The 16486-nt window shown below is 37.9% G+C and overlaps 1 protein-coding gene across 1 annotated transcript in view; it reads right to left on the minus strand.

Annotated features, from left to right (window-relative positions):
- Positions 1-226: 226 nt before the first annotated feature.
- The window catches only part of tmem168a (transmembrane protein 168a), a 23207-nt gene continuing 6947 nt past the window's right edge, over positions 227-16486 (minus strand). The window contains exons 3-5 of the mRNA XM_065265591.2: positions 15417-15559; positions 5504-5763; positions 227-1796 (exon numbers count right to left, since the gene is read on the minus strand). Of these exons, the coding sequence (XP_065121663.1) occupies positions 1249-1796; positions 5504-5763; positions 15417-15559 (951 nt within the window). The 3' untranslated portion in view covers positions 227-1248. The remainder of the gene's footprint in view (positions 1797-5503; positions 5764-15416; positions 15560-16486) is intronic.

The raw sequence follows: 16486 nt of genomic DNA on the forward strand, positions 1-16486 counted from the left end.
ACAGGAAATGTATATTTGCCCATTAAATGGCCCAAAAGGGTGAATTCTTTCTTTTCTGACCCAACGCTACTTTTTTTCAGTGTATGTTTAATTATCCAATCATCTTACCTGTAAACACTGGTTATTTTAAAATAAAGAGATTCATTTTAATGAATTTATAGTTGATATGCTATCTGCTCATTCACAGCTGATTGACCTGGTTTAGAAAGAGACCGATGGAGTCTAGTGAGTCTGTGTGTGCCTTTATTGTACCACCTCAAAGCAGTCCTATACATGTAAAACAATCTTAATTCAGTTCGGAGGATGAAATTCTGCCGTATGCATTAATATTACCTGCACTTTTTTGTTTTTAATCATGTAAAAACACATCTTAAGGGAAGCTAATAAAACTGACATGAGCAGGAAAGTTTTTCTCCCCCTCGCTGTGTTAAAAGGACCTCGCGGCTGCTACCGTACACCCACCTGCTGTGTTCAACTCATAAAATGCATGAAAGCGACTGTAAAATGTTGCCTGGGAGATGTGCTGAAACGCAGCGAGACTTGGGTCGTACTCTCTAAAGGACAAGTATGAAAAAACTGACAGTTTCCTTTGCTGTTTCCATGACATCTGCTCAGTTTTTACATAAGAATAATGAAACAAAAATCATTAAATGCATATCACATGATGTACATCCAACAACACTTGCACGCCGCTGAAAGCAGTGCATTTTTAGCCAAGCACATTCAGTATTTAAGGTTGCGTGTGCTCTTGATAAGGCATTTATTTAATAGTTACATTTAAAAAAAAAACATAACATGGATAAACTGTAAGTTATTTGGCTTTTATATGCTTGTATAGTACAAACGCATTGGCTTACATAGAAGTGGCAACAACTTAATAACCCTTAACAATTTGCGAGGGCTATAGGTTTATAACCAAATCCCACCTACCCTTTGTCCAAAAAAGATTAATACATCCATAGAAAGGTACTGTATTTGTACCCAAAACAAACCCCTTTAAAACTGAATAAATTAACAAAAGGCACTTACAGTCTCAGTTTGGTAACACAGAATTATGAGTTAAGACTGTGAACATGTTGAGTTTTTATGGTGCATAGAAATGTATGTATGACATAATAGTTCTCGTGTATGCATGTACCAACCTGTAAAAAGCAAGTGAAGTTATGCCAAAAGCATCCAAACCAATAAACATTCTCCCAAAAACTGTAGCGTAGAAAAGAAACATAGCAAAGTAAAAGAAAAGGCCACTTAGGATCGCACTAGTTTAATTCCCTGCCCCGTGTCCAGTATGTTTGGTGGGAACCAAGACAGTCTCATTCTCCGAACGCAACGCAAACACACGCTACACAACCAGAACAGGTTAAGACCACAGCACCAGCTGGCCACGACCACCAGTGGGTACGTGGCCCGAGGAAAGTGAGTTTTCCAGTGCTTGGCCACATCATTCCCAGTGGGCAGATGGAGGGTGTAGTCGCTCCAGGGTTTGGATACGCCGTATATGGCGCTGATGATCCGACTGCTTTCCGACCACTGCACGGTGCTGTCAGGATTACAGTTGTATTCCACCCACTCTGTCGTGAAATCTCCCAATCTGGGAGCTCGCTGTTCCTCGGGGTCTCCCGCTGGGCTTATCTTGGCCCCCTGCACAGCCACGTACATCCCTTCGATCTTCCTCGTGGCCTTTACCCATGGCACTGAATTCTCCGTGTCCAGGACCAGGATGAGGCGAGAGGAGAAACCGGCATTCCTCTCCTTCCACATATCAAGAATCTGCTGCAGACGCAAACACTCGCTGCCTGTGTAGAAGAGTTAAACTGTATCAAAAAACACTCCTTTAAACATTTAAGCTGCATAAAAGTATCCTACATGATGAAAAGAACATGTAACTTGTTATTATTACTTGTTAATATTGACGAAGTAAGGTCATACCAAAAGATCAGCTACAGATGAATCTGTTCTCATCATAACCTCAGTAATCGAATCATACGATTAATCCTGTTTTATAGTATATAGCATAGTTATTCTATAGTCTGCCCCAAAAGCCCAAGTCTAAACTTACCAATCAACACTATACAAGCAAATGAAACCAAGTAAAATCTCATTCATAAATATAGAAAGTGTCGACACAGACGTTATCACCTGCCGCCGCATGGGAAAAGCTGAGAGGCAGCAGAGGTGTAAATTTTCTGACAGTTGTCTTAGCCGAGAGGGAAGACTGTGAACGAAGCTCGGCAAATACCTTGTTTGGCGTACGGGAACCCGTGGCTGTTTCTCACCCGGGTCGGTCTGATCAAACAGTCTGACAGCCGCTGTGACATCCCATATCGCTCATGAGGATTAATACCTCAGCCAGATACAGGATTCACACACGGACTGGATGATAAAGAACACGGCCAAGAACTTTACCGTTTGGAGGGATTTCAAAGCCATAAATTTGCTAATGCCCGGCCAAAATAAAAACTTTAATTCTTTGGTTCCTTACAAAGAGCTGAAAATGTGACTAAAACAGCACTGCTCCTTTTAATTTTGTGGTATACACAAAACTGTGATGTGCTGTGATCTTTCTTGTTTCTCATTCATCATGGATTAGGAAATAGTGTAGAGTATAGATACACAGCTGTCAATTAAACAATGTAACAGGACAGAGTAACTGTTTATTATAAGATTTTTAATAAACAGGCAAGACGACATTACAGACTTAAGTTGTAGTTAGCATTATATTTTTTTATTTTATTTTATATTTATTAAAATATTAAAAGAATATTGCAATAGTCAATGTTTAAAGATGATGCAGGTAGTACAGACTGTAAAACATTGATTATATAATTTTATTGTATTTAATTATGAGGAGCTCAGATGCAAAACCCTCTAAGTGCATCAACATGTTTTCTTGTAAATTAGCTTTTTTATTAGATTTTATTAGAAGTTGGGGTGCATGATCTCTGAAAACCAATGTTGATATATGAAATCACCTAAACAAACACGCCCCTACCTAATAGAATCTGGACCCTCTTCTTTTTTGATAGACCCACCCCACAAATACGCAACCCGGGCAATGATGTCGTTTAGTAGACACGCCCCTTACTGCTGATTGGCTACAAGTGTGTTTTGGTAGTCGGCCCGACTCCCTTTTCCAAAGTATTTTTCAAAAGTCATGCACCCCGCCTATAATGGATTGATGAATGACCTGAGGACGGGATTAAGCGGATTTAAAGCATAAGTATTCGATGAATGTATAATATGAGCCGAGGGCATTCCATAAATATCATTGTCTCATTTTTTGACGGAGGTGGCGTTTAGCAGCGTTTTGCATCTGACCCTTTCATATATTTTAAGGTGGTTCAAATGGTTTTTTACAAATTAAAGCATTACTGTATTGCATATAGACATGGACGGTTATCTGTTTCAAGGTATACTAAGGTTTTAAAGAGTCATGGTTTCAAAACCACAAAAATTTTCTGTGATATCGTTTCCAAGAAATTAGCTCTGTTTACACAAATCAATTAAATTGTCAAGTCATGTCATTTATTTGCAAGTGTTGCAATTGCAATACCATGAAACCACTGTTTTGCTTAACTTTAAACAAAATGTCATACCAACCCATGCATATCGCATCTAGGCTTGCCGCGATAGTCGGTGAAACGGTGATTACCGGTGCTTCAGCCTCTCACCGGTTAAATCACTTGCCCACCGCGACACCGTCTTTCATCGTCTTTTTGATATTTTCGTGTAATTAAATCATTTAGTTCCGTTAGAGAGAGCAAACACTTACAACTCTATGTGTCTGCTGCCTGAATTCAGCGGAGCTGAACGTGCGTCACGTGACAGAGCAGCAGGTGTCAGATTTTATTTATTACTTTCAGAGTGTGCGAGACGAGCTGACTGACCAGATGATTGCAGAAGCCGCGTGGTTACTCGTTTTTGTTATAATATACATATATGATGTTTAATATAAGCAAGATCGTTTTGTTGTTGTGTTTTTCATCAAGAAAAATAATAAACCCATCATTCAAGCAGCGCTTTATGGAGAAGTAGCCGGTTGCTCTGCTTGGGACTGGCGGGTTCTTTGAGAATTACCTGCGCACATTGACTCGAGCATTAATTAAACCAGCTGTAGCACTCGCATTGCACGCAAATTCATACGCGATTTCACTCCGCTTAAGCAAGCACTGGATTTAAACAGTTGCGTAATTCAAAAGTGAAAGTAAAATGTGCACATCTGCATGCGCATTTATAAGCCCCTCCCACCCGGTGATACCGGGATCACCGGGTTTGTGACGCACTGATTACCTGGTGGGAAAATTCTGTCAACGCGGCAACCCTAAATGCATCTTCCTTTAAATACAGTGCAGCACTACAGTATTAAGCATTTGTGACAATAATAACGGTGTCAACAAAACCGCAGTACATTTCTTGAACTCACAAGGACTTAAAAATGTAACTAAACATAAGTTTGGTTCCAAAACGCAATAAATCCATTTTGACTAATTTGGATAAAAATGTGTTTTCTATACCAATAAAGTGACAAGATAAAAACCACTATTTTCTGTTATAAACTTTCACATAGCATCTTTAGGTTATAAAAACATAAAAAATTCAAATCCACAATTTGATTTTCAAAGATTTTTTAAAAGTTTTTTTTTTCAAAATGCTATAAATCTATTGAATCAATATATAAATGTGCATTCATCTTTGCCATGTTATATTCATGTAGTTGACTAGTGGTATAAACTGATTAAAAAATAAATATTAATGGCATTAATTAAAACACTACTTTGTCATATTAAGAACACTGTCATTGCTGCTGTCATCCTTGGGACGTGGTTGCTAAACTTTTTTGACAGCGATCAGCTGTAAAATGTTTTGGTCCTGCTCGATTTTTGTTGGCTTAGAGTAAAATAATGGAAAGTTTTTCATAAGATCCCCTGATGGCTTACGTTTCTTCTCCGCCACAGAAAACCACCACAGGTTTATCTATGCCAGCAAAAGAATAATTTTGTTTGTTTGTTGATCACGAAGTACAAATAGGTGAGAAAAAATAGGATTCAAAGCACTGCCATTATTGTTCACAATGCATGGAATGGTGCGCTGTGATTGGTTAAGTGGATTTATTGCATTTTGCAGAGAAGGAGGACTGGCGTTTGACGCAATGTGAAAAAAAGGGAGAAAGATGACAGAATAACATGGTGGATATCAGATTTTGCATAAAATAAAGAATTTACTTTTTAATAATAACCAGATACAATACTGATTTTGGCGGTAACGGTTATTATATATTTTTTTATGCTGTTTATTGCGTTTTGGAACAAAACTCTACAAATAGTTTTGGTAGCTCCTACACCAATTTCAATTCAGGAATAAACTTGATAAATATTATAGCCTTTAAACAAATCGCATTGTCATTTCCCCACTTCTGTGGTTAAAAGCATCTACTAAATGCCTAAATGTACATGTAATAACCCTAAGTCTCATTTAATTTGGAAAATTCCTGCCCTCCTCTCACCTGACAGGGCCCAGTCACCACTGGGAAGCGTCCGGCCACAGTAGTAGAGGATGTAGGTGTCATGCCGTGGTCCTTCTGCGGTACAAAGCTCCAGAAATGAGCGCAGTTTGCTCTGCAGTGTGTCCAGACTTAAACTGGTGGAGTAGTCACAGCCAAAGGTCTGGATCAAATGATGAGAAAATAGCCGCTGAACGGCGTTCAGTGTGGCCGTGGAATGACATTCCTGCCCCGGAGCCAATAACAAGGGCTGTCCATCCGCACTGCAAACCAAACAGGAGAGAGAATGAAAGAAGTGTGAAAAGGTGAGGCTGATAAGAGCTTACATCGGTCTGTGAGTGCAAATTTGGACACCTTAATTCGGCAAACTTAAAGAGAGATTTTTAAGAAGGAAATTTAAGTTGTAGAAAAAGGTTTGGGGAAACAAAGAAAGCCACTGGAATGATGAAGGTAATAGGTTTGAAATTGTTAGCACCAATCTAGTAGCTCTTTGTGGGGTCAACCTGACATGTTCTGCTTTCCCAAAAGAGCACAGCAAGTCTTACCCTGGTAAATATCACTCAGCACGGCGTTCACTAATAATAAAAGAGTCGAGACAATTATGACCCAACGTACCTTGTACCTTTTCAAAAACTGTTCTTATATACACAATCCAACTCAACCCAAATGTGAGAGACAAGAATGAAATGGCAAATCTAAGACACAGTGACCCATGAAAAGTACATTGGCAGGTGTTGAGCTACTTGAGCAGAAATGACTGCTTCACCACACTTCTTTGTTTTGTATCTCCTCTCTCTCTATTTTCTTCTGACATGACAACCTGTTTCCTGCTTATGTTTTATCCTCTATTCTTTTTTCTGTCACTTCAGATTGTGCGTGTCAGCCTTTTACTGCTCAAACCTGACCTGGATTCAACGCTTCTTATTCGCAAACAACACCAGAACCTTTTAAGAGGGGAAGGGGTTCATCTAAAAATGAAAATTCTGTCAGTATTTATTCAGCCTTTGAAGCACCACTTTATGCTTGCAGGCTTTTATTATCATTTCAGTGGAACACAAAAGGAGAATTTTAAGAATGATGATGGTTCACGAGAGCAAAAGACAAAACACGGCAAAAATGGCATAACAAGTCTACAAAAATGTCTGTCTTTGTGTATCGCAGAAAAACAAACATATGCATTTTTTTAGATAACTTTTCATTTAATTAACAAAAACAACGGGTCTCATTCACAAAGCATGCGTACGCACAAATTTGTGAGATGTGCGTACAGACCTTTTTAACAAACAAATCATGATTCGACAAAAACTTTTGTATTAACATTTCTTCTAAATGTACAAAAAAACTAATACCACACGTATGCAATAATCACATAGGCTATAATTAAATACTAAGCTATAATTATAATGTATATAATAAGGTTGATCTATAAAAATTTACATTATGATATTTTATATTATAATATTTTCTATATTTATTTATTTATTTTTCTATATTTTTTCTATATTTCATTCTTCACATTTTGCTTCCTCACTTTTTACATTTTTACTCTTTCCAAGCCAGCGGCAGTATTTTTAATGATTTTTAAAAAAGTTTAATGCCTTACAGTAAATTTTCTTCTTTGAATATATAAACATACAATATATCAAATGAAAGAACAAACCCTCTGCTTTCTAAAAAAAGTTTCATCCTATCTTCATTTGTTTCATTTTTTTCACCTCTCAAATATGGGTAGGTTTTTTTTATTCCAAATTTTGAGCAAAAAGCAGAGATAATTGCATTTTTGTGAAGGACTTTTGACACAGAGTTTGAACTGTTTGCCCCAAGGCAGTGTTTCCCAATCCTGGTCCTCGAGTACCCCCTTCCAGAAAGTTTTAGTCTCCTCATTTAAAACACCTGATACAACTAATCAGTCTCCTTCCAGAATGGATAACATGTCTCCCTAACAAGCTGTTGAGTAAAATCAGGTGAGTTAGATAAGGAGACATCTATAACTTTCTGGAATGGGGTCCTTGAGGATCAGGATTGGGAAACACTGCCCTAAGGGAATACTTCCGAGTTGTATAAGTTGGGTAAGAGCGCCACCTGGTGGATAATAGCGGAAATACGGATTGCCAGAAAAACTCGTCATTGGCAGGGAAGCATTTCTCGAAATATAATAAGAATTAATATAATAAGAAGTCCAAACTTTAATCACGGTCTCCTGTCTGTTTTACTTTAGATACAGATGCGCATCCCTGGTTAAGTCATATTAAATGTCTTTGTTATATATTTTTTTAAATAGGGGAGAATATCAAAAAGGGCAAAAGGTGATGGGTATGAAACAATAACAAGATGATAAACAATGGAGGAGGGGGGCGGGGTCAGGAGACAATAGAAGGAAAGCACATGGCCTGACAAAACAAAGTTGTGTGTTTTCGAATCAAACACATCATAATTTTGTCACAAATATCTAAAAAACTGTGACATAAAGACAGAATAATAAAGGCCTCAGTCACCATCCACTTCTAAAGTAACCAAAAGTCTAAAATTGTTCAAGTAAACATTCTAAAAATAAGCCGTACGCCCGTAATTTAGACACAGACAACATGCACTGAATTACAGACACAGGTCAAGACTTTCATTAAAAATAATGGATTATATATATTTTTTTTCAGCAAACCCTTTCAAGACACTTAAAATATGGCACAAGTCAAGTAAAGTTATTTATTTAACACTTTTGGGTCCTTTTGAAGTATGATAAAGCGGACACTGTTCACTCCCATAGTAACCAGAGGTCCCAAAAGAACAGTTTTAACAAAAATCTTAGGGTATGTCTTAGGATAAACATTAGGGAATCAAACAACATGAGGGTAAGTAAATAGTTTTCATTCCTGGGTAAAGTATCCCTTTAATTCTCGTAATAACACAGTTTACTAGCCACAAGGTGTTATCAGGCAAAAAAACAAGATGTTTCATTAACAGGAGTAAGAAATGATCTCAGTTTCTCCAAGCTATTAAAGTTGTCTCTGTAAAACCATCTGAATATCTGGACGACGGCCAAGACGACAGAGCTCATTCCTGTGAAATGTGCAGGGGAACTGTAGCGCAGCATCTGCTATGAATGAAATGAGCTCTCGCTGTTGAAGATGAGGGCGCCAACCCGAGCATCTATCTATCTACGCCGCCCATTCGTCCGTCCCCCTCCCTCATCTTCCCAAGAGGCCCTCATCATGGGAAAAACATGATCTGTACCCATCAGACAGGAGATTACACCCTACTACATTCCCCTCATGCGCCTGCTCCCCGCAGAGCTCCCCTTTGAGAGTGCTGGAATACTGAGCGTGAAGAGGTTGTGGGCCTGCATCTAAATTGACATCATCTTCAGAGACCTGACTGTCAAACGGCCCCGTAAGGCCACCCAGCGTTTCAGTATGCATGGCATGTAATACTCCCACCGGATACAGTCATTGACCATGTTTATTAAAGCCTATTGGTTTATTTTGTGCTGACGTGTGGTTGGGGAGATCCAATAATGGGATATGTTGTCTCAACTTTTTTTGGAAAGATATACATGTTTACCCAAAACAGGGGTTACTAATGATATATATGTTTTGGATATACACACACACACACACACACACACACACACACACACACACAGACACACAGACACACAGACACACAGACACACAGACACACAGACACACAGACACACAGACACACAGACACACAGACACACACACACACACACACACACACACACACACATTACAGGTCAAAAGTTTGGACACACTCACTCATTCTTTATTTATATATTTTTTCACATAACAGATTAAAGGGATACTTCACCGATTTAGCATTCAGCTTTGTATCTGTAGAAACCCGGCAGTATTACTGAATGACCATGTTTCACTCCATCATTTCCCCCTGAGAGGAGAGATATCTGCATTTTGGTTCTGCAAAAAAGTCCTCCGATGATGCAAAAATCGTCATATTACATCATCGGAGGACTTTTTTGCAGAACCAAAATGCAGATATCTATCCTCTCAGGGGGAAATGAGGGAGGGAAACATGGTCATTCAGTAATACTGCCGGGTTTCTACAGATACAAAGCTTAAAGGCTAAATGGGTGAAGTATCCCTTTAATAACTCGTCCAAACTATGGCATAACACAAATGCAACTGTGGGAATTATGTTGGTGACTGAAAGCATCCAAAATAAATCAAAACTCTGTTATATTTTATCATCTGAAGTGCAGTCATCCTTTGCCTAGAAATTGCACAACCATACTCGTGTCATTTTATCAAGAAGCTTCTTGAAGTTTTACTATAGACTGAATTTTAAAGAATATTGAAGGACTTCACATTTAATCTGGGCTCTTATTGACAGCCTTTTCTGTAATATTCATTCCAAGTCATCTATTTCAAAAATAATATTTTAAAATAAAATTTTAATTTTCTAATAACAGAAATTAATCTGTTTGGCACAGGTATAGTTCTTTCAACAAATGTAATTTCACCTTCAGATTAAAATATTTTTAAAATCATAGTTAGCATTTTACACATATATACATAGTGAGAAAAATAAGTATTTGAACACCCTGCTATTTTGCAAGTTCTCCTACTTAGAAATTATGGATGGGTCTGAAATTGTCATCGTAGGTGCATGTCCACTGTGAGAGACATAATCTAAAAAAAAATACAGAAATCACAATGTATGATTTTATAACTATTTATTTGTATGATACAGCTGCAAATAAGTATTTGAATACCTGGGAAAGTCAATGTTAATATTTGGTACAGTAGCCTTTGTTTGCAATTACAGAAGTCAAACGTTTCCTGTAGTTTTTCACCAGGTTTGCACACACTGCAGGAGGGATTTTTTTTTTTTATTGGTTTATTTAACAGGGACAATGCCGTAAACATTGCTACACTTTCAAGCAGCCGATGCTCTACATATAGGCTTCTAGCCAAAGGCTAATTTGCAGCCCCAGTCCCTGGTTAGGCTTTCTTAAGAACAATAAAACAATAAATCACACAAAAAAGCTGTGAAAGTTAAAAACAAAAACAAAACAAACAAACAAACAAAAACAAAAAACAAAGCTGAGACTGTGCAAGACTATCAATGTTCACAGACCTGTTTTTGTTTGAACCACTTTTTCAAATTTATTTGAAAAATGTTCAACTTTGTTTGCATTTTCAGTTCAGTTGGCAGGCTGTTCCAAAGCAGTGTACCTTGAACTGAAAATGTGGATCGTGCAAATTTTGTTTTTCTCTTTGGTACTATGCAATTCTGGTTAGTTATAGCTCTTGTAGTCATCCCCTTACTACTCTGTTTCAATATTAATTTGTATATAATGTCTGGAGCAAGATTATGTACACATTTAAAAACCAATTTAATAAGAGACAAACTAATAAAATTTTCATAACTAAGCAGACTATGTTTTTGTATAATTTTGCAATGATGCCATTTATTTGGTTTCTTGTCTAGAATTTTTAGTGTTTGTTTATATAAAGATCTAACAGGTTTAATAGTCAGTTGAGAAACCTGACTCCAGACAGTCACACAATAAGATAAATGCGAAAAGATCATTGCATGCATATACAACTTAGCTGTTTTTAGAGATACATACGGTCTAATCATGTAAAAACAATTCAAATTTGATCTGATTGTTTTACACAGCCTCTTTACATGCACATCAAATTTTAAATGAGAATCTAAAATAACACCTAAATATTTAAAATTGTTAACTGTCTCTATTGCCTTTTGATTGATTTTAATTATAAATCCACCCATTTCCTTCTGTCTTATTGAAAAACACATTGAGAAGTTCAAAGTCAAACAGTTATTTTTCAGCCACTGCGACACATCAGTCATTTCATTTGTTAATATATCTGCAGCTAAGCGTGGAGTCTGTGCCGATACATAAATGACTGTGTCGTCTGCATATAACTGACATTTAGTTTGCTTACAACAATTTGGTAAATCATTGACATATAAGGAAAACAACAATGGACCCAGAATTGACCCTTGAGAAAGACCCACCTCATTGTTTCGTAATACTGATGTTGAGTTATTTATTTTAACACACTGATCTCGAGATTCTAAATATGATCTAAACCAATTCATAGCCTGGTGAGAGAAGCCAAACAAATTTAATTTATGTAGGAGAATCGCATGATTCACTGTATCAAATGCCTTTTTGAGATCTAAAAACACAGCACCTACTACATTGCCATTATCTAAAGCTCCCTTAATAAATTCTGTGAAATAGCAATTTGCAATTTCTGTTGAATACGTAGGCCTAAAGCCAAACTGTTTAGAGTGAAGTAGATCGTGTTTTTCTAAGTACTTGATAAGTTGTTCAGATACCAACTTTTCCAAGATTTTAGAGATTACAGGAAGTATAGAAATTGGTCTATAATTTTGAACCTCATCAATTGATCCTGACTTAAAAATGGGGATTATAATAGAAGTTTTCCAGTTTGAGGGGAATTTACTTTCTCTAATCGATAAATTAATCAAATTTACCAAGGGCTTTAGCAAACAAGCACTGTATTTTTTTACAAATGCGGTATCTATCCCAAATATATCCTTAGCTCTTGAATTATTCAATTGATTAATTATTTGAAGTATCTTACCTTCATCAACCTCCGAGATACAAAAGGATGAGGGTGTGTCAATTATTGCATTTTGAGGTAATTGTACAGGTTCAAAAGCTATAGTAAGCTCTTCTACAGACTGGATAAAATATCTATTAAATTCATTGGCAATTTCAGGGCTATCAGTACTAAGTGTTCCATTTATATGCACCTCCAACAACGGTTTTCTTTGCATGCCTTCTCGTTTAGAAAGTTTGTTGATACACTTTTAAAGAGATGAGCTATTTCCTCCTGATTCTGTAATTAATTGCTCAAAATATACAGTTTTTGCCTTCCTCATTTCACTTTATTTCTTAGCGATTTAAAACTTAGGATATCTGTCTGTGTTTTTGTAAGCAAAGACTTTTTCAAAGCAAGATCTCTCTTTTTCATTAGTTGATAAATATCTGTATTTAGCCATTTTAGGGATGCACTATTTTGTCTACATTTTAATGGTTGTGTATACTTTTGAATAATTTTTTCAATAGTTTGCATCATAATTTCACAGTTTTTGTCCAGATCACCAGTTTGTAATGCATCATCCCAATTAATATTTTTTATATCATTTTCAATCTTGTTATTTTACTCCTAGGCATGCCTACTCCTGGTTTAGAAGTTTGACGAAAATTACTCTGCAAACGTTTCTTTGTTAATTTTCTTACAACCAGGATCATGTTATGGTCAGACAAACCTGTCAGAAGATTATATATTTTTATTATCCTTTCAGGTTTATTTGTAAATGCCAGATCAATAAAAGTTTTACTCTAAATTATAATACAAAGAAGAATCATGTGAGAGTGGATTATAAAGAATCACAACATTAAAATTCATTTTTGGGGACATTTTAACATTTAACGCCAAACATTCTAATCCAGCAATATCTAGTTTTACCTCAGCACATTTAAAAGTATCCCTAATATAAATCATTACTCCCCCTCCTCTTCGTGATAGTCTATCTTTTCTGTAACAACTATATCCAGGAACATCAATCATGCATGTTGGTATACTGTTAGACAACCAAGTTTCACTCAATGCTAAAAAGTCCAAGTTTGAGTTTATAAGTAGATGCTCAACTTGGTCCTTCTTTGATATAATACTTCGGATATTCAGGTGCCCCCCTAAAATACCCTTTGGTTTAAGTTTTGAGTCCCAAATCACTCTGGCATGGTTTACAGTTTGAAATAATTTAAACTGTTTCTGTTTCTGTGCAGCATGGTTGATGGCTCCTTTTGTCTTTGGATTTTCATAGAGTATCTGTTGTATATTTGCTCCAGACAATGCATTATATTGGTTACAGACAGGGGATGGTTTAGACTCACCAAAGCTCTCTGAATTAAGGACAGGACTGTTACAGAGCTCTGATGTTTGAAACATGGGCACATCCTGTAAGATATCCAAGGGTAGTTTGGCCAAACACCCAACATCTCCCAGCTTGAACCTCGAAGGCCCACTGATCTCTGCACCACAGTTCACACTCCAGCTTTGATTACACTCAGTCGATCCACTTACTGGTTCAGTTATATGTTGGTTTGTTGATGGTCCTGGGTTTATCTGTATGTCACCGCTGAGCAGGAGAAGAATCAGTAGAACTTTTGGACCATACCATTTGCTTCTCTTGACATGCTGATGACTTTCTTTTCCTTGATGATGATTATTTTGCCAGCAAATAGAATAAATAATGTGGTATCCTTGGCTGAACAGGTTCAGTTGTGGTCTATCAACCATGGGCACAAGTTTAACAGATGTAGTCTGTGTTTCATTTCCAGTAGCACTGGCAGCAAAACCAAGTGGACTTATCAAAAGCCACAAACAGAGCAGCCATATGCAACAGGACTCCTTATCCCTCTTTCCAACGTTTAAAATCCATCCCTGGCTAAGGATTCCTTTAACATTGATAAGAAATTGTTGAAAAATACCAAAAGAGATAAAAAATGTTTGTAAAAAAAACTGAAACAAAAGGGCAAGTGTGGAGCCTAACAAACCACCCATGCACCTGGCGGCCATCTTGGAAAATATTTTTTTAATTGCAAATTTTGGCCCACTCCTCCAAACAGATCTTCTCTAGATCAGTCAGGTTTCTGGCCTGTCACTGAAAAACACGGAGTTTGAGCTCCCTCCAAAGATTCTCTATTGGGTTTAGGTCTGGAGACTGGCTAGGCCACACCAGAACGTTGATATGCTTCTTACAGAGCCACTCCTTGGTTATCCTGGCTGTGTGCTTCGAGTCATTGTAATGTTGGAAGACCCAGCCTCGACCCATCTTCAATGCTCTAACTGAGGGAAGCAGGTTGTTCCCCAAAATCTCACAATACATAACCACGGTCATCCTCTCCTTAATACAGTTCAGTCGCCCTGTCCCATGTGCAGAAAACACCCCCAAAGCATGATGCTACCACCCCCATGTTTCACAGTAGGGATAGTGTTCTGGGGATGGTACTCATCATTCTTCTTCCTCCAAACACGTTTAGTGGAATTATGACCAAAAAGTTCTTTTTTGGTCTCATCTAATCACATGACTTTCTCCCATGACTTCTCTGGATCATCCAAATGGTCATTGGGAAACTTAAGACGGGCCTGGACATGTGCTGGTTTAAGCAGGGGAACCTTCTGTGCTATGCATGATTTCAAACCATGACGTCTTAGTGTATTACCAACAGTAACCTTGGAAACTTTAGTGCTAGCTCTTTTCAGGACATTGATCAGCTCCTCCCATGTAGTTCTGGTCTGATTTCTCACCTTTCTTGGGATCATTGAGACCCCACGAGGTGAGATCTTGCATGGAGCCCCATTCCGAGGGAGATTGACAGTCATGTTTAGCTTCTTCCATTTTCTAATGATTGCTCCAACAGTGGACCTTTTTTCACCAAGCTGCTTGGCAATTTCCCCTGTAGCCCTTTCCAGCCTTGTGGAGCTGTACAATTTTGTCTCTAGTGTCTTTGGACAGCTCTTTGGTCTTGGCCATGTTAGTAGTTGGATTCTTACTGATTGTATGGGGTGGACAGATCTCTTTATGCAGCTAACGACCTCAAACAGGTGCATTTAATGTAGGATAATAAATGGAGTGGAGGTGGACATTTTAAAGGCAGACTAACAGGTCTTTGAGGGTCAGAATTCTAGCTGATAGACAGGTGTTCACATACTTATTTGCAGCTGTATCATACAAATAAACAGTTAAAAAAATCATATATTGTGATTTCAGAATTTGTTTTAGATTATGTCCCTCACAGTGGACATGCACCTACGAAAAATGTCTTGCACATACGCTATATGGTCTGAATGCGTGTGTGGGCATTTACCTGTTATAACAGCTGGGAATGACCACAGCGTACCCTACACAGGTGCCTCCCAAACAGCTGCCCAGTTCATGGAAGAGTCCATAAACCAAAGACTCCAACGGCAGCACCACTAAAAACACGCTCATGAAGAGCCCATTAGTGACCTGCAAAAAAACACACAATCACACACTGACCTGCACATGGTCAAAGCCAAAACACAAAGAGGCTTTGTTCAGAAATGAAAACCATTCATATTGGTGAACTGTACATATAGTATATATTGGGTGGAACCAGAAAAAGCAGAGCCCTTTTGACATTGAGATAAAGGTGGAATAAGCAACCTGATTAACCTGAATCAGTTATACCATGGATAGTATGCAATTAAAAAAACTATGGCAAAAATGAGCAATGTAACCTACAACAATCCATGAAAATCCATGGTTATTTTGTGGTAACCTTGGTTTCACTGTAGTAACCATGGACTTTATTTTTTACTGTATGAAAATCATGGTTTGTTTTGATAAGGGTGGACTCAAACATGCTATACAACTATAGCATACTACTGTTTTAGGGGCTAATCACACCAAACACGCTTTAAACGCTTGGAAACGCAAGGCGCGACGCGGCTTTTTATATTGCTAGGCAACCACCGAGTCAGGTGTCTTGTCATTCAAATATTGAAGCATGAGTGCTCTTTTGCTGTTAACTATCATATTAGCAGAAACTTTAAAAAGAGAACGCTTGGTCTGACCTTTTTTTTGAGAGGTGCATAAACACTCAGGAGACAGTGAGTGAGTGGAGTCGGTCCGGTTGATCCAAACAATTGAAAACCTCCATCACCACAACGAAAGGCCCGCCTCTCCCCTCATTCGATTGGACAATGGAAAGACGCGAATGACGTTGGGCGTTTTTCCGCTCTCAGTGTTCTTTCAAAAGTGCGTGCTGCGGCTGGCGGCAAAAACCGCAAGGCGTTCGGTGCGTATAAACAGGGCAAACGCTCCCTGCCAATACAATATACTTCAAAAAAGGCGCCTGAAACTGCCATAAATGCATTTGGTGTGATTGGCCCCTTAGTTGACATTTGGATACTG

This window comes from Paramisgurnus dabryanus, chromosome 1, assembly GCF_030506205.2.
Source record: "Paramisgurnus dabryanus chromosome 1, PD_genome_1.1, whole genome shotgun sequence".
Taxonomy (NCBI): domain Eukaryota; kingdom Metazoa; phylum Chordata; class Actinopteri; order Cypriniformes; family Cobitidae; genus Paramisgurnus; species Paramisgurnus dabryanus.